We start from the raw sequence: 18,431 nt of genomic DNA, 5'->3' as shown, positions 1-18,431 counted from the left end.
TTTCATTAAGTGGCAGCATGTATTTAAGAAATAGGACCGGGCCAAGGATAAATCTTGGGATGACAGAGTTAACTATGCCGGAGCGGAAAAGATAAGATTGCAGGTAATTCTCTGGCTATGATTGGACAGGTAATCTGGAACCATGCTCGTGCACTCTCACCCATCTGGATGACAGCAGAGAGGTGTTGGAGGAGGATGGTGTGTTCAACCTTGTCAATTGCCGCAGATAGATCAAAAAAGACTAGAAATGATAGCCTACCTTTGCCACAATCATATAGTATATCATTCGTGACTTTGATAAAGAACCGTTTCAGTAATGTGGTATGGGTGGAAACCTAACTGGAGGAATTCAAACTTTCAAGAAAGATGTGCATTGATTTGGGAGGCGTCAACCCCTTTAAGGACTTTGAGGAGGAAAGGGACAATGGAGGAGATGGGATAGTACTTTGTAGGATGGAGGGGTCAACTATTGTGTTTTTGAGGAGAGGGATGAAAAGGGCAGACTTGAAGGAGAGAGGTACAGTATCTGAGGGGAGAGAACGGTTAAAAATATCAGCTATCATCGGAGCCAGGAAGAGGAGCTGAATTGATCAATTGTTTAGTTATTAACAGTAACTAAGGTTGGAGGTATTCTCCAAAGAAATTGAGTTCTTCAAAATCTCCTTTGAATCTTTATTCTTTATTCCCTGTACAAGTGCCTAAACGAAATATTGATCTCAAGGTGCATTTTTCATGAACAAATAAAAAGGCTTAACAGTTGTCAAACTCTTCATGTAGGGTTTTATTCTACAGCAAACTTAAAAGTTTTACTTCGTTGCTTTTTTTTTTAAGCAAATTCTATCAACAGGTGAAAGTTAACAAAACCCATGTAGTTATCTGTACAGTTGCCATAATACACACAGATGAAACAAATAATATATAAATACCGATATGGATATTATATGACAAAGCAAGAAAAAAAAAGGTACATGCGCAGTGAATACTCTGCTAGGAACCATTCTGATGATTGATGTGTCTCCAACGTTTTCATTTTAAACTAGTTTAGCAAAGTTCTGGTATAGTCTATAAAACTTGGCTTCCATCCCTCATTAAACAATAAGCTTGATTATATATCAAGGGAAGGGCATTCTTGTGACGGTAATGTACGTTACTTATCCACAGTTTCTGTAAGCTGTTAGTATGCTATCATAAAACAGATGACAAAAAAATTCTTGACATCAGTTTTGTTTCTGCAGTTAGTTTAAGTTCAAGGCAAGCACACATAGTGTACCTTTAAAAAAGCCACATGCCTCAAAACAGAACACTACCATAGGACTAAACGAGTAAAAACACGAGGATTGTATAATTTCGGTCGTCCATGCCTCGACCATTCGTGCAGCCGATGGATGAACGGCAAAGGCGACACTGCTGCATCATGCAGGCTAACTGCTGAGGTGTAAAATTTCAGTCAGTTCTAGCAAAAAAGAGAACTTTTTGTTCATAACTCAAACATGGCAGATTAGATTGTAATATTTCAGGAAAGTAACCATTTTGAAAATTAGTTGAGGTTATTTCCATTACATCCAATAGTTCAAGAAAATACAACAGCAGCAATCCTTTCCTCTTTACAGAAACAAAAAAAAAAAAAAATCACACATCCAATCTGGTACCTGCCTATAGCACAAACAAAACTTGGAGAGAATAAAAGAAGGCCCATTGTTGTCACTTGTCATTTCCAGCTCAATGAATCCAGGGGATTGGTAAGAGGAAGGTGGGGGGGGTGGGGAGAGAGAGGGAGGCGAGGGAGGCAGGGTGGGGTGGGGGGGAGAGAGGGAGGTGGGGCGTGGGGAGGAAGAGGGGGGTGGTGGAGAGGTGGTGCAAGAGAAGCTAGGAGAAAGAGATGGGGAAGACGACATCATGCACCAACCAAATATCCTTAAAGCATAAGATAGTTTCAGGTTACTTAATAATTAACCTTTAATCACAGTATATATATCTCAGAATAGCATTATGAACATTGCAATGATGTCTATACCTTAACTTTAAAAATACTTAATAGCTGTGTTTAAGATGCCAAACCACATCCAACAAATCGGTACTGAAAATGGTTGCCATTTTGAGTTATGTTTGATAAATCTATGGGCTATAAGGGATATTTTGTTTTCAAAATCAGAATGTGCCAGTGTTGAGCATTGCATGTCTACCTGTCCATCACGACATGAATGGACAATTTCTGTGTTCGTTAAAAGCCACATTTTAGAAACATGATTCATTAAATGTACAGCTGTCTAAACTTAAAAATAAAAAGTTGCTGGACATATCAAAAGTACTTCAAATTTCCTCGTCCAATTGGGGTGTTTTGGTCCCAATAATGCAGACATGAATTTAAAAAAAAACATCTAAATCCAGGAACAATGAGTGTACATTTGATGCCAAACTTCATTACATTCCTAGTGTTTGAGAGGGTAATCTCAATTTTGTACATCTACCTCACATTTAGATAAATGTAGTTTTGAAACATTAATTGCATTGTAAAGAATAGAATACAAAACTCCACAATTTAAAGGCATAAAGTCAAGAAATTGACAGCTGAATGATGGAAACATTTTCTCACCAGCTACAAATTTAGTATACTCTTATGTCTTTTGAATCTGATAAGATGTCAGCTACAGTTCTAAGCTAACTTAACAGTGAAAAGAACCCATATTCACATTTTAGGCTACTGTTTTATAAAAGAAAAATGAAAATATGAAGCACTTTGTCATGTATTACAGTACAACCAGGTCTTTAATTTCAAGAAAAAGAACTAAAAATGTTTGGATTGTTTCAAACTTGCAATGGTACAGAAACATAAGATACAGTACTAAAGAAATTAAAAAAATCATGATGAACACTTTACATAAAAATATCCAACAGCTTTCCAATGTCCATACTCCAGAGGACAAGCCAGTCAATTTATGACTACATGACTTTGGTCAAACCTAATCGGGAAATAATATACATTATATAAGACCAAGTTTACAGAGTTTCTGCTGTTGCACTTCCCTTAGCCAATGCTGCTAATACTTATGCCACATTGAACATATGAAAGGCAACAATATCTGGATCATACACCTGTAAGTTGAGTCAAGATTTTTTAAAAATCAAAATTATCCTCTACTTACTACATAGTAAAACGTATCAAGGAAAATCACAAGGACAACTATCCCATTAACATCAGGACAAACTCATGTGACCTTTCGCGTATCCTGCAACAGCTCCCCCAGGTGACCAACTTTAGTCTTTTGCCTAGATAAAGCATCCAGAAGAGTTTTGGGGAAATCACCATGGGCTCCGCTTGAGAAGCTGGGGGAAAAATCTCAATGTGCTACATACAAAGTGGTAAAAGGTTTAAGCAATTATTTTTTGGGTTTGGAGGGGGCTGGAATCTCAACTAAAACCAATGCCAATAGAATTTTTAAAACTCAAAACAAAAATTAAAAATATTCAGGAAAAAATGACTGCACATTTAAATGCCACATCCATACCAAAAAACCCCGTGGAAAATCTACAAAGTTTCAGACATGCTGGGACACAATGAATGGAGGAGAATAGCATGTTTGGAGGGTAATGCTGATTATTCCACAAAAGAAAACAATTGTACAATTTATGGAAATAGAAGGACTCACATGCACAGGATCCAGATTTGAGTACAGCTCTACTACCAAGCTGCATTATTTCTTTAAAAGCAAGTTCATGTCAGAAGCATTTTGGTCAAAGTTACTCTAGATTGGCTGATTAAATTTCCACATATTCCATAGGATGTTGGCCCATCCTGACTGGTAGCAATTTAAAACAATCAACTAACCAATGGCTACTTGATACAGGAATGCCTAGGACTATATTCCCAAGAAGAAATCTTCTACAGCCTTTAATCAAGTTAAAAGAAGAAAGTATGGAGTATAGTCCAGGGGTGGCCATAGCATCATGGGCAGTTCTTTGCTCGAGGTTCTTTTTAAGAGGAAGAATATTTACCCATTGCCAACCTAGAAAGCAACGTGGAAATAGGCATGGTCCCTGAAGAAGAAAGATTCTTGGTCGCTTTGATTCCTCCCAATGTTTTTTGCCCTTTTTGTTGCTGTGGGAAGACTGATATTAAGGAGTTCTGTTTCTGTTGCACAATTTGTGCTTTTTAGATAGGGATTGAGACATTTCAGCCTGGGCAATGAAATCTTTTGTTTGTCATCCTTCGTTCAAATTTGTCAGAATCCAGAAGCTGCCGAATTATGAAGGGCTAGAAAGACACTACCCATGACTGAATGGTGGAAAAGAGCAGCTTCCCCTAACATTCAGAACCTTAAATTCGCAACTGGCATATACAATTCTGGGAGGAGACAATATGTGGTAAAACTGAAGACGAAACCTTTTGAGGCAATAGCCCAAAAAATTTACATGGAACTGAAAAAAAAACAAATAGCAACAGTGCAAAAATTGTTAGTGAGAATGGAACAATCAAAGCCAAAGATGGTCACCAGAGGGATGCAGATAGGGAAGATTGTTGGTATCCAAGTCTTTAAGTGGGTAAATATTCCTACTGCACAGTTTATATATTCAAAACATTTGGAGGATAAGAATAATTGCTGACTGATAATTTATACAGATCCCATGGATTGATTTCCACCATAGCATAATGTAAAATCATGATGTGACAAATCATCATCTTCGGTGAATTGTAATTCAGGCAGCCAAACTTGGAATGAAAACCTGAATTGCAATGTCTAACTTGGCATGATCATTTCAGCTTTTCTCCCTTACTTCACTCTAATACATTCAGAGGAATGGTAGCATAGGTCTGCTAAATTACATATTAGATCTTAATTTGCATTTAAATATAGAAATACAGCAATTTGTAGATTCCATCACATAAACCTATTTTATGAGATAAATGGTGTTTCCAAAACTCCGACGACAGTAGGGCTCCCAAACAGAAAACTGCAAGTTCAATATCACTCTCGGCTGACATTATCTCAGGTGCCCTGTTTTGATGAGTTTCCTCAGTTCTTGCTATGGCAAGGATAGGGATACCCATTTCAAAGACAGAGATATATAACAGAAGAGTAATACCCAAGGATGGGGAAGGAAAGAGAGAGAGAGTGGAACTGATAGGCAAGCGAGAAGAAAATATGATAGCTAGAAAAAACAGATCTATAACACATAACTCTTGAGTTTTTATCAAACTGCAGTGTTACAGGTTCCCACAAAGCAGGATCATGCCTTTTTAGCGCTGCCATGCAAATCTTCAATTGGTAGGTGACATGTATATGACAATGCAATTTAAAAATGAAAGTGTGAAATACTGGCCATACTTGCAAAAATTTGCTTTAGTCTTCTATCGTAGTAAAAGTCCAGTCCAGTGAAACATCATTTGGCTTAGCAAAGAACCTGACAGGTCTAAACAAGTAGTTGCTAAGAAATAGTATGATAATGTCATATCTATTGAAATTTAACAGTGATTTGTTTATGCATAACACTTAAAATTACAACATCATGTGGAATAATACTCTGATATTAAGTATGTAAGTCACATACTTCAGGTTTAAAGATGACACTAGTCTAACCCAGAATCAGTGCTACTTCACTTGATGTCACCACTGGACAGTCAAAGACTCACCACAGGCCTTCTTTTATTCATATGTCACATGTTAAACAGGCATCACAATATGATTAAGTAACAGCTGTAAGATTAAAGCTAAGCAACTGCATATATTACTTAAGAACAAACACTGATGTGCAGCAATTTTTCACTCCAAGGGCACGTGGATTTCAAAATTTGAGCAGAAGAGGCACGGCTTCATCCGTCTAAAGAAACATGACTGCCATCCGTTAACTATGACTTGATACATCTGACGATGAGCTACTGTTGCTGTTTGTCGTCTGGGCCCTTTTTATATACAAATTTAATAATTTCATCTGCAAAAGAGAGTCATATCAACTATTAAGACTTCATAAAAAAAGCAATGCATGCAAATATTTACTTGAAGTATTAAGCATTTAGCTAAACCAGGACAACAGTGTAGTGGTAATGGTGCTGGACTGGTAATCCAAAGGTTTGGACTAATACTCGAAACATGAACTCAAACTCCACCACAACAGCTGGAGGAATTTAAATTTGTTTAATAAATCTAGAATAAAATGCCAGTCACACTAAAAATAATTAAACTATTGGATTGTCATTAAAAATCCTTCTGGTTCACTTGCCTTTCAGGGGAGGAAATCTGCCATCCTTATCCAGTCTAGCCTACATGTGACTCCAGACCCACACCAATGTGGTTGACTCAACTATTCTCTGAAATGGCTTAGCAAGCCACTCAGTTCAAGGGCAATTAGAGGTAGGCAATAAATGCTCTCCTTTCCACATACTGTAAAGCTCACATCCCAAGAACGAATAAAAACTGCTCACATATTGCATCATTATATGTGGGATCTAGCTAGATACAAATGGCTGCTACGTTTGTCTTCATGATGATTACAATTCACAACTTGGTGTGTGTGAAACATTAGGACAAAGTACTGTACAACCCGAAGTCTTTTAAATTTGCTTTAAGCAATGTTTAACTTAAAAACTAATTTTGCAAGTCTATGATAGATGTGGTCTATTGATAAAATGCAGTGTTTCTTGCCTTGCACACAAACATAATATCTATGAACCATGCCATTACTGAAAAAGAGTGCCTGCAATTTTAGACTCCTACAATAAAACAAGACCCATGGTTGGCTCTGCATAGTGCTCAATTGTTTAAGCTCAATAAAGCACTGGGACCTTTATCTACTCAGGGTTAGATTCTCTCCCTCAGGAAATTTTCTGGAGTTTTTCCCCAGCATTTTGAATACACAATTCTATCTTTGAAACCAAAAAAATATTTAATTCTGGAAAAGTTACTGACTGTTACAAGGTAGAACTAACTTATGTTAAGTTACCATCAAAAGATAATACATAGGTAACTAAACCATGCAAATCCAAACGCATGCATCAGCCATAGCTGAATGTTGTTTCAAGACAGTAATATTCTGGCAAGAAACTCAAAAGCAATCCTTCTACATTCGCAATCAGGATTGTCAAGCTCAAACAAACTGCTGGTTACTCACTTTCACAGCAAGCTGTTTCTCATTCTTTAAAGGTATCCTATTCTCCACTCAAATTGAATAGGTTGTCATTCAAGCGATGAAAATAATGCACCTTTAAGATTTATTTTGCAGTAAGCCAAGCAAGTTTCTCCTCCACCCCCAATTTTATACCGCACACAAGATTATCCTCATTTGGGATCACTCACCTTCCTTTTGAAGGGTTTGCAAACAGAAAGCGCTAAATTGGTACAACAATGGTAATTTCCACATACTGTAAAGCTCTAAACATTGAGTCACACAAAGACTGTGGGGCAGAAGAGGGCAGATTTGTATAGTGGCCCTACTATAGAGTAACTCCTTGCTTTGTTGTTCTGTTTATAAAGTTGTCTCCTTTTTTAGGGCCTGTTTCTCTAATTTATATGTCGTTGCGTGTCATCACCATAGGCGTCCTCATCGTGTGTGTCGCGCATCGGCTCTTTTAGTGCTGGTCTGACATCAGACCCCGTGGCCCGATCAGCACCATCTTGGATCAGTCTCTCCTGCTCCCAGTGCCCGCTTCCCTGCCCGACCCTCCTGCCTGCCCGCTGCTTCCCTGCCCGACCCTCCCACCTGCCGCTTCCCTACTCAACTTTCTTACTTGTCGCTTCATTCCAAGACCCTCCCACTTGCCACTCCTCTCACTCGCTTCCTCGTGCTGTCCGTCTCCTCAGCCCTCACTCACAGCAAGGGGTTGGACAGGGAAGCAGTGAACAGGGAAGAGTTGGCAAGCGGGTGGCAAGTAGAAAGAGTTAGCATACAGTATTTCTTTTATATTTTAAGTTATTTCATTTATCAATATAGGAATTCAGCAGTATAAAATATTTCAGCTTACAGGGTATAATGTTTTAACGATTTTTTCCTCCTATGAGGAAGGTCCGATAGAACCCATCTTCCACTCTCCCGCCAGTGGCAGACTCATAGCCACCTATCGCATAACTAGGGTTGTAAATAGGGCTTTGAACTAAATAGTTGGGGGGGGGGGGGAGTGTGGTGTGTGTTCAGTTGTATGGAAATATAAAAAATCAAAGTTTAAGGAGAGGGTAAGAGTGCAGGTTAGTGACGAGGCTGATTGTTACCAAAAGGTGAAAGGAAGGGACAGTGTATGTGTGAACGCCATATTGCACCAAAGAATCATATAAGAGTAGGGAAAATTGACAATAGGGCAAACTTAAAGGCTTTGTATCTGAATGCATGTAGCATTTGCAATAAAATAATGAGTGAACAGTGCAAAGAGAGATAAACAGGTATGATTTGGTGGCGATTACTGAGACGTGGTTACAGGGAGAACTGGTTTGGGAGTTGAATATCCAAGGGTACTCAGTGTTTTGGAAGGATAGGCAGGAAGGAAAAGGAGGTGGTGCAGTTTTGTTAGTTAAAGAGATCAGTGCTATAGTAAGGAATGATATAGGCACTGGAGAGCAAGACATAGAGTCAGTCTGGGTAGAAATAAGAAATAGCAAGGGAAAGAAGTCCCTGGTGGGAGTAATCTATAGGTCCCCAAACAGTAGTTCAGTAATAGGGCACAGTATAAACCAGGAAATACTGGGAGCATGTAAGAAAGGCACGGCAATAATCATGGGTGATTTTAATATGCATATAGGCTGGATTAATCAAATTGGCAAGGGTAGCCTCGAGGGAGAATTCAAAGAGCGTATTAGAGATTGTTTCTTGTAGCAATATGTTGTGGAACCAACCAGGGAGCAGGCTATTCTGGATTGGTTTTGTGTAATGAGATGGGATTAATTAATGATCTCATAGTAAAGGATCCTGTAGGGAAGAGTGATCATAGCATGATAGAATTTCAATTTTAGTTTGAGAGCGAGAAACTTGAGTCCCACACTAGTGTTCTGGAGTTAAACAAAGGTAACTACATAGGCATGAGGGCAGATTTGGCCCGAGTGGACTGGGCAGGAAGACTACAAGGTAGGACAGTTGATGAACCGTGGCGGATATTTAAGGAGATATTCAATTCCTCCCAAGTAAAATATATTCCAAAGAGGAAGAAAGATGGTAAGAGGGGGGGGAAAGCATCCATGGCTAAGCAAGGAAGTTAAAGATAACATAAAGGCATACCAAATTGCAAAGGTCAGTGGTAAGCTGGACGATTGGGAAACTTTTAAAGATCAACAAACGGTTACTAAAAAAAAAAAAATAAAAAGAGCAAAAGGTAAGTTATGAGAGAAAACTAGCGCAAAACGTAAAAACTGATAGCAAAAGCTTCTACAGGTATATAAAAGGAAAGAGAGTAACTAAAGTGAATGTTGGTCCCTTGGAGGATGAGACTGGGGAGTTAATAGTGGGGAACACAAAAATGGCAGAGACACTTAATCAATATTTTGCCTCAGTTTTCACGGTGGAGGGCACTAGTACCACCCCAATAGTAACAGGTAGTGCAGAGGGTATATAGAGAGGGAGGAACTTAGAAAACTCGCCATCACTAGAGAAAAAGTACTGAGCAAACTATTGGGATTAAAGGGTGACAAGTCCCCAGACCTGATGGCCTACATCCCAGGGTCTTAAAGGAAGTGGCAGCGGAGATAGTAGATGCATTGGCTATAATATTCCAAAATTCCCTGGATTCTGGAAAGGTTCCAGTGGATTGGAAAAATGCTAATATAACGCTCTTATTCAAAAAGCGGGGGGTGGAAGGCAGAAAGTAGGGAACTATAGACCAGTTAGTTTAACGTCTGTCATTGGGAAATTGTTGGAATCCATTATTAAGGAAGTAGTTATGGGGCAGTTGGAAAGTCAAAAAGCAATCCATCAGAGTCAGCTTGGTTTTATGAACAGTAAATCGTGTTTGACTTATTTGCTAGAGTTCTTTGAAGATGTGACAAGCAAAGTGGATAATGGGGATCCTGTAGATGTAGTACATCTGGACTTCCAGAAGGCCTGTGATAAAGTGCCACACAAAAGATTAATACACAAGATAAGATCACACGGAGTTAGGGGTAATATATTAGCTTGGATAGAGGATTAGCTAACCAACAGAAAGCAGAGAGTCGGGATAAATGGGTCTTTTTCTGGATGGCAAGCTGTAACTAGTGGGGTGCCACAGGGACCCAACTAGTTACAATCTATATTAATGACTTGGATTCAGGGATAGAAGGGTTTTTTTTTGCTTTAAATTTGCAGATTATAACAAAATAGGTGGGAAAGTAAGTTGCAATGAAGAAATAAGAAATTTACAATTGGATATGGACAGGTTAGGTGAATGGGCCAAAATTTGGCAGATGGAGTTTAACGTGGATAAGTGTGAGGTTATCCATTTTGGTTGGAAGAATAAAAAGGCGACTTATTATTTAAATAGAGAGAAACTTTAGAATACTTCAGTGCAGAGGGATCTGGGTGTCCTTGTGCATGAATTGCTGAAAGCTAGTAAGCAGGTACAGCAGGTAATAAGGAAGGCAAATGGAATTTTGGCATTTATTGCTAAAGGAATAGGGTATAAAAATAGGGAAGTGTTGTTGCAACTGTACAAGGCATTGGTGAGACCGCACCTGGAGTACTGTGCACAGTTTTGGTCCCCTTACTTGAGGAAGGATGTAGTTGCATTGGAGACGGTTCAGAAGAGGTTCACTAGATTGATTCCAGAGATGTGGAGCTTGTCTTATGAGGAGAGATTGAGCAGTTTAGGCCTATACTCGCTGGAGTTTAGAAGGATGAGAGATCATCTAATTGAGGTATATAAGATGCTAAAGGGGATAGACAAAGTAGATGTGGAGCGGATGTTTCCCCTTGTGGGGCATTCTAGAACGAGGCGCCATAGTTTTAGGCTAAGGGGTGGTGGTAGATTTAAATCAGAGATGAGGAGGAATTACTTCTCTCAAAGGGTCGTGAATCTGTGGAATTCATTGCTTCAGAGTGCAGAGGATGCCGGCATGCTGAATAAATTTGAGGAGATAGACAGATTTTTCATTAGTAACGGGTTCAAAGGTTATGGGGAGAGGGCAGAAAATTGGAGTTGAGGCCGAAATGAGATCAGCCATGATTGTATTGAATGGGGCAGGCTTGAGGGGCTGAATTGCCTACTCCTGCTCCTAGTTCTTATATTCTTATGTTCTTGTCCTCACATTCAAATTCCTTCCCTAATGTCATTTCTTACTACACCTTGCCCACCTTCAAAAGTCTCCTTAAAACCGAACTCTTCAATAGCAGCTTCAGCTAGTTTCCTCAACTTTCTTCATTAGTCTGACCCCCATTCAAATGAAGTAAAGTTTTTCCTTTCTTACCCATCGCTGATCACACAGAACTAAATTATCCTAGCGTTTGATAACTTTGACTCTTCCAAGGTCAGCATGGGGTATTCTTACTTGCCTTTGGAAAGTACTTTATCATGAATGTCACAGCAACTTACATTTACATAGAACTCTCAACATTAAAAAAGTGCTAGAATTATTTACATGTAGGGAGAGGAAGTGGACAGAATGGAGGTCAGATCAGTGAAGGAGGTTAAGGATGATAATCTTCCCAATTTATTAATTACAGGTTGTAATTAATAAAAGTTGTCATGTGTATTCACCCACTGAAGTAATAACACTAATATTGCTTTATTGTTCTTCCTCCATCTATCTCTAAACGCAGACTTGCTGGAATATGGTTCCACAGGCAATGTGAGTGGCCATTCTTCACAGGAGTGATTGGGCAGTGATCAAGATCAGAAACCCCACACCCATCCCCCCAACTTAAACCAGCCCAGGGATGCTGAATCCAACTGTAGCACTAACTGTTCCTTCAGCTGGTCAGCTAGTTCAGCAATCAGGAAATCAACTCAGGAAATACCAATTAATGAGTTTGGTCACTAAATACTACGCGTAGTCAAATTAGTACAAGGCTTTCAATGGGATCAGTTTTACTGAATCCAGTATTTTTCTATTAAAAATCCTAAAGTTTTGAAAGTATGCTGTGCAGTAGAATCTTTTCTCTTTTCTTTCATGGGATGTGGGCGACACTGGCAAGGCCAGCATTTGTTGTCTATTCCTCATTGCCCTAGAACTGAATGGCTTGCTAGGTTATTTCAGAGGGCAGTTAAGAGTCAATCACATTGCTGTGGGTCTGGAGTCACATGTAGGCCAGGTTGGACAGGATGGCAGATTTCCTTCCCTGAAGGACATTAGTGAAACAGATGGGTTTTTACGACAATCGATGATAGTTTCATGGTCACCATTACTCAGACCAGGGGTTGAATCTTACCTATGGTCGGGTGGGCTGGGCGGGAGCGGGCGCGGAGCTGATCTCCGCCCGCGATTTTACATTTTATGTGGGTGGGCCAGTTAAGGTGCGGCCGATTGCACTCAGCGCTACCTGTGCGGGCGGGGCGAGGAGGGAGAGTCGGGGCCTGCACTTTTTTGCACATGCATGCGAAAGAGCGCAGCAATCTCCCTGAGGCACAGAGCAGCCTCAGGGAGATTAAGTTGATAAAAAAAAAGTTATAAATAAAATAAAAAATTATTTAAACATGTCCCCTCATGTGACAGTGTAGCAAAACTTATTACATTATTTTATAAAACCTTCAGGAAACCTCATCCCGCCCGTGGATGAGATTTCCTGAAAAACGCGAAGGCTGCTTGGGCTCTTCGTCTGCTTAAGATTGGGTGGGCAACGTTGTTAATAAGCTTAATTACTTTTTTAATGGCCTTAATAGGCCGTTGACAGTTCTCTGGCACTTGCCCACCAAACGAAGATTGAAATGATGCGTAATGACGTTGGGACGCACATCCAACGTCATCTTACATGTTGGCGTGTCGGGCCCACCCCCACACGCCGATGGCAATATTCCGGCCCAGGTTTTCAATTCCAGATTTGATTGATTTAATTCAAATTCCACCAACTGCCAGGGAGGAATTTGAACCCCTGTTCTCAGAGCAATAGCTTGGGCCACTGAATTATTAATTCAGTGACATTACCACTATGCCACCAACTCCCCCTTAAAGCAGGTTAGCAGACAGGTTCTTAGCATATTCCTTTGATTTTCCTTGATTATTTTCACACAAGACTTCCACGTTTTTAATTCTAAGCCAGTGATGGAAACTTGCAATCAAACAAAGGCTATAAGGAGAAACAATACTGAAATGTACAAGGACTTCATGCGAGCATGCCTACCTTACTTCCTGTGAGCTGTGCAAGGTAAGGTTTCAGCTCTTCTCCAATTACAGAATAAATTGCCACCAAGCAAAACACACTTGCTTTACGCACACTGCTTTCTGTGTTGTCATACCCCTATAACAAAAACAATGATTCATAAAACAGTATCTGAAAAACACTAAAAGCATACATATTTCTAAACAAATACATTTCATAGAATCATAGAGAATGCTATAAAACAGGAAGTCGGCATTCAGTCCATTGTGCCTGCATTGGCTCTTCGAAAGAGCAGTCATACTTAGTCCCAACCTCCCCATTTTTTGTTTGCAATACCGTAAAAGTTGCTCATCCTCAAGTATCTTTTACAATTACTTATGAATTCAGTTTCCATTCACATTTCAACTACAGCATATCAGAAAACTTGGTGAAAGAAATAACTCTCAATGCACCTCAAGATCTTTTGGCAATGATTTTAAATCCATGACCTCTGGCTATTGACACACAATAGTTTTTTTCTCTATCTACTATATCAAAACCTCTCATCTTGAAAGCCGTTAACATTCTCTGTTCCAAGGAGAACAGTCCTAATTTTTTCAATTTCTCCTCAAAATTAAATTCCCTGATAAAATCCTGGTAAACCTTCTATGCATCCTTTGGAACGTTTTTACATCTTTTCTGAAGTTAGCTTCCCAGATTTGTCTACTGTACTTCAGCTGTGGTCTAATCAGTGATTTATGAAGTTTTAGCACAATCTCTGTTTTCAATTTTTACACTTTTATTATAAACCCAAGTAACCTATATGCTTTTTTTAGTGCCTTAACAACTTGCTCTGCCATCTTTAAGGATGTGTTTATATGGACACCAAAGTCTCTCTACTCATTGGCACGTTTCAAAATCGTACTAGCTATAGTATTCCATATTAGTCCTCCCAAAGCGCGTCACTTCACACGTCTCCACATTGAACTTCATCTGCCATGCTTTGCTCATTTTGCCATCCTGTCTAAGTCATCCTGAAGTCCATAACTATCCTCATCATGATCTATGTTTGCAAGTTTTGTATCATCTGCAAACTTTATGGTGCTTTTCCCTACACCTAAATCTAGGTTGTTCATAAAAATTGTAAAGATTAATGGGTCAAAAACTGATCCTTGAGGATTATGATTGCAAACCACCTCCCAGTCCAAAAAAATCCATCACTACCCCTTTGCTTCTCGCCACTGAACCAATTTTGTGTCCGTACTGCCATTTTCCCCTTAATTCCACGGGTTTCTTTCTTAACTAGCTGCCTGTGTGTGCTTCATCAAATGTGTTCAGAAAGTGTATGTTATATACAAAAACACACATACAAACATTACATCACATCAACATTCTCTATTACCTTATCAAAGAATTCAGTCAGGTTAGGCAGACATGACTTGCCCTTAATAAATTCAAGCTGGATCTCCTTGATTAACCCATGACTTTTCAAATGCTACCTCGTCCCTGATAAATAATTTCCAAAAATTTCAGAAACTCTCGTTTCTCTCGCCACAGATGTGGTCACACCTGAGCACTTCCAACATTTTCTGTTTTTATTATGATAGCACTGAACCCTGCAATTAATAGCATAGATTCACATGCCTGCCTCCAGGTAACAATGTTTTATAGATGCTACCAAACCCAGAGATTCCTCATTGGCTATTCTTGTATTCGTACACACGTAAACATCTAACATACAAAAAACCAATTGTTTTATTTTCAATTTACTTCAGGGAGTACTCTGCTCCATTTGGCAGAATACCAAAATGAAATATAATCTTCCTATCTTTTGCAGACTGTAAACATGATTGCTTTAGGTTGTGGCAATATAAAATGTTTAAAGCTAAAACAATTTCAATTCAAATCACCAGCCGTGGTATTACTGCTTTTATCCTAGCCAAAGCAGAACTGCAAGCAGGCTTGTCTGTGAGCCCAGACCAATGAAAACATTAACTCAGGAGGGGTTCTGTTTTGACAACTGAAGTGACTTTGCTTGATTGAAATCTTTAAGTGATTATAAGTTCTGTGATCTCTTTTGTCAATGTCTCAATGTTTATTTAGACAAGATTAAAAGATGTGACGCATTTGAAACGTCTGTTATTGACACTTTAATGTTCTTGCTGATTGACACTTTTACATGGTTGTAGAATCAGAAGGTCTTTTTTCAAAAGAAGGCTTGCGAATGGGTGGTGTTTTTTTTCTCAGCAGTTCCACACTTGTCAGTTATGATATGGCTCATTGGGTATGGAAAGGGCATGAGTTTGCATGGACAGTATGAGGGGCATTGGGGGTGGTTAGGGACATGGGTTGGTATGGGACAATAAGGTGTCATGGGAATGGCTGGGGGCATGAGTTGGCATGGAGGGGCCACGGGCAAGACCTTTCCAACTTGCTTTTCAGAAGGTCCCCAAAGTGAGACTATGGTTCTCGACTCCCCTGAGCCGAGATCACGAGTCATGGAGAAGCTGGCCTGGCTCCATGAAAAACGCAGGGGGTTAGGAGATGCCTATTGTCATAAGAAAACCATGGGAATTCAGGGTGTGGGATCATTATCTGCACCCTTATCCCATGCCAGCAAAAACTGGGGGCAATGGGAATCACAGAATCAGGCCACAACCGCCATTTTTAAATGGTTTCAGAGTCATTCTGACTCCATGAAAATCCAGGACCTTAAAGTTTACATGGCAAAAAGCAGCACAGAACAACCATTCCAAAAATACTGGCATTTTAGCATTTAAAAAGCGATAATGAATGAAGCTTCTGCTATGGTTGCATATAATATTCCCCTTCTTATTGTTATATAATGTGACTGAAAGCATTTCCCAATTAAAAACATAGAACTACACTGTTTATTAGATTTTCATTTCCAGTTCTGAGATTGCTATGGAAAACAAAGGGTTATAGAATCTTTACAGCACAAAAGCTGGCCATTTGCTGTGAACTCATTTATACCAATGTCGGGCAAAGGGACTGGAGAGTCAGTAAGGACGATGGATAACATGTGGGAGATGCATGTAATTCAGCCCCTGAAGTTGCTCAAATTAAGGCTGTCCAAAAAAAGCTGCGCAAATCTCTCCCAGATGAAGTATTGACCACTAAATGTATTTCTACTGAATATTAAAACTGACATGCAAGTCAGTTGCATTGCAGGGGAGATGGTGGCGTAGTGATAACTTCACCACAGCAGCTGGTGGAATTGAAATTCAATTAATAAAATCTGGAAGTAAAAAGCTAATCTCAGTAATAGTGACCATGAAACTGTTGTTGATTGTCATAAAAACCCATCTGGTTCACTAATGTCCTTTAGAGAAAGAAATCTGCCATCCTTACCTTGTCTGGCCTACATGCGACAACAGACCAACAGCAATGAGGTTTACTCTTGACGGCCCTCTGAAATGACCTAGCAAGCCATTCAGTTGAAGGGCAATTAGGAGTGGGCAACAAATGCTGACATTGCCAGCGGCACCCACATCCCATGAAATAATAAATTTTCTCCAAATTAATTAAATAATCATTCTTTAGTCTCGATCCAGTCTGTGGGATATTTTTCCACAAAAGAAACTCTTGCATTTATGTAGCACCTTTCAAAATTACAGGATGTTCCAAAGCCCTTTAAAGTCAATGACATGCTTTTGAAGTGCAGTCATTGTTATAATACAGGAAAGGTGGTGCACAGTAATCTCCCATAAACAGCAACGTGATAATGACCAAATTATCATTTTTATGATGTTGATTGAAGGACCCAGGGTGCTGAGGATAACTTCCCTGCTTTGCTTCAAAATACGATCATGGGATCTTTTAAGTTCACCCAGGATGGTGAACTGGACCTCCAGTTAATTTTTCTTCAGAAAAATGGCACTGCTGACAGTGCAACACTCTCTTAGTACTACAATGGATGTGTCAGCTTTGATTTTTGTGCTCAGGTGCTGAAGTGGGACTTGAACCTACAACCTTCTGAGTTACAGTCTGCCACCAACTGAGCCATGGCTGACACAAAAGAAAAGCAGAAAAATAACTGTGAACGTGCAGCACAAAATTTTCACTTGCCTGAAATTTTGCTGCAGTCTTAATTAATCAAAAATGCCAATTTTGCCCATGTCTCTCACATTTGATGTCAGCCTAATGAATTTGAGTGGTTGAAGCTGCTCAACCATACTGTTAAAAGTTGAAAAAAGACACTGAAGTGGAAGTGTATGCTCAGAAGGAAAGAAACTCTCCAGAAATGAACACAAGGACTTTCAAAAAGACATTACTGGCTGAGAGGCAATGAACACAAGAGAAGACCCATGGAATTTCATTGACATTTGAGGTCGTAAATGTTCCTAGTAACGTCACACCATAATACAATGAAACTTGTGCAGATCATTTGAAATCCACAAAGAATGCATAATAGTATAAATATAATTTTAAAAAAAACACCTGGTTACATAGCATATGACCCTGAAACATTTAGAAAATTATGTGGATCATGCCACGAGTCTTATTTGATATAAATCACTAATCTGGTAATGCACATTTGATTTATACTGTGCACCTTAATAAATATTCCTTTAGTTTTGGTTTATTATTTGACATGTTAGTTTGGCAACTTGTAAATTAATTCCTGCCTCGAAGACAGATATCTAAAGATACAACTGAAGCAACCTTCCTGTTTTATCATTCAGGCTAGCTTCTGCTCCCACCCTTTGCTGTGTTGCCACTTGTTTGGGTTTTTCTTCCTGCAGGCAGAATGCCTTTTTGTGAAACAAGTGCCCAAAGGGATAGGCATCATTTATTTCTGGTGATGTTATCAGGTTGCTCACTGAACAGTGAATTAACCTAGGTAAACTATTTTACTTAAGTATTTGAGCTGTAAGTACCTGAAGCAACCCTGGGATGATATCTGGGAGAAGCTGATGAAGAGACTCCTTGGAGATCCTCTCTGTCACCTTTGTTTGCATCTTAATGGCAGCTAGATTGATGGGGTAGTCAGCTGTCTGGATGATTGGGCAGAGCACTTTGATGCACTGTTCTGGATGTATGGAGCTCGCCAAAGTGGAAGCAGCTTCTTCTGCAGCTCTTACCACCTTAAAGAGGTAATAGACAAGTTTATTGCAGTAAATTGCAGAGAAACCTGGAAAAAAGTACAAAGACATATGTGCACAATGGGCCAAATGGCCTCCTCCTGTGCTGTAAATTTCTATGATTCTATACAGCTTTATGCTACA

General features: G+C 39.4%; 1 protein-coding gene across 4 annotated transcripts in view; it reads right to left on the bottom strand.

Annotated features, from left to right (window-relative positions):
• Positions 1–658: 658 nt before the first annotated feature.
• Positions 659–18,431, bottom strand: part of clasp1a (cytoplasmic linker associated protein 1a) — a 316,093-nt gene continuing 298,320 nt past the window's right edge. For all 4 annotated transcript variants that reach the window (XM_078552573.1, XM_078552570.1, XM_078552571.1 and 1 more), the window contains 3 exons: positions 18,084–18,290; positions 13,225–13,341; positions 659–5,928 (listed from right to left, as the gene is read on the bottom strand). In XM_078552573.1, the coding sequence (XP_078408699.1) occupies positions 5,842–5,928; positions 13,225–13,341; positions 18,084–18,290 (411 nt within the window). In that variant the 3' untranslated portion in view covers positions 659–5,841. The remainder of the gene's footprint in view (positions 5,929–13,224; positions 13,342–18,083; positions 18,291–18,431) is intronic.

The sequence above is a fragment of the Cetorhinus maximus genome, chromosome 11 (assembly GCF_964194155.1).
Source record: "Cetorhinus maximus chromosome 11, sCetMax3.hap1.1, whole genome shotgun sequence".
NCBI classification, from domain to species: domain Eukaryota; kingdom Metazoa; phylum Chordata; class Chondrichthyes; order Lamniformes; family Cetorhinidae; genus Cetorhinus; species Cetorhinus maximus.
The sequence above is the reverse complement of the archived record's forward strand: the minus strand, read 5'-3'. Positions and strand labels throughout refer to the sequence as shown.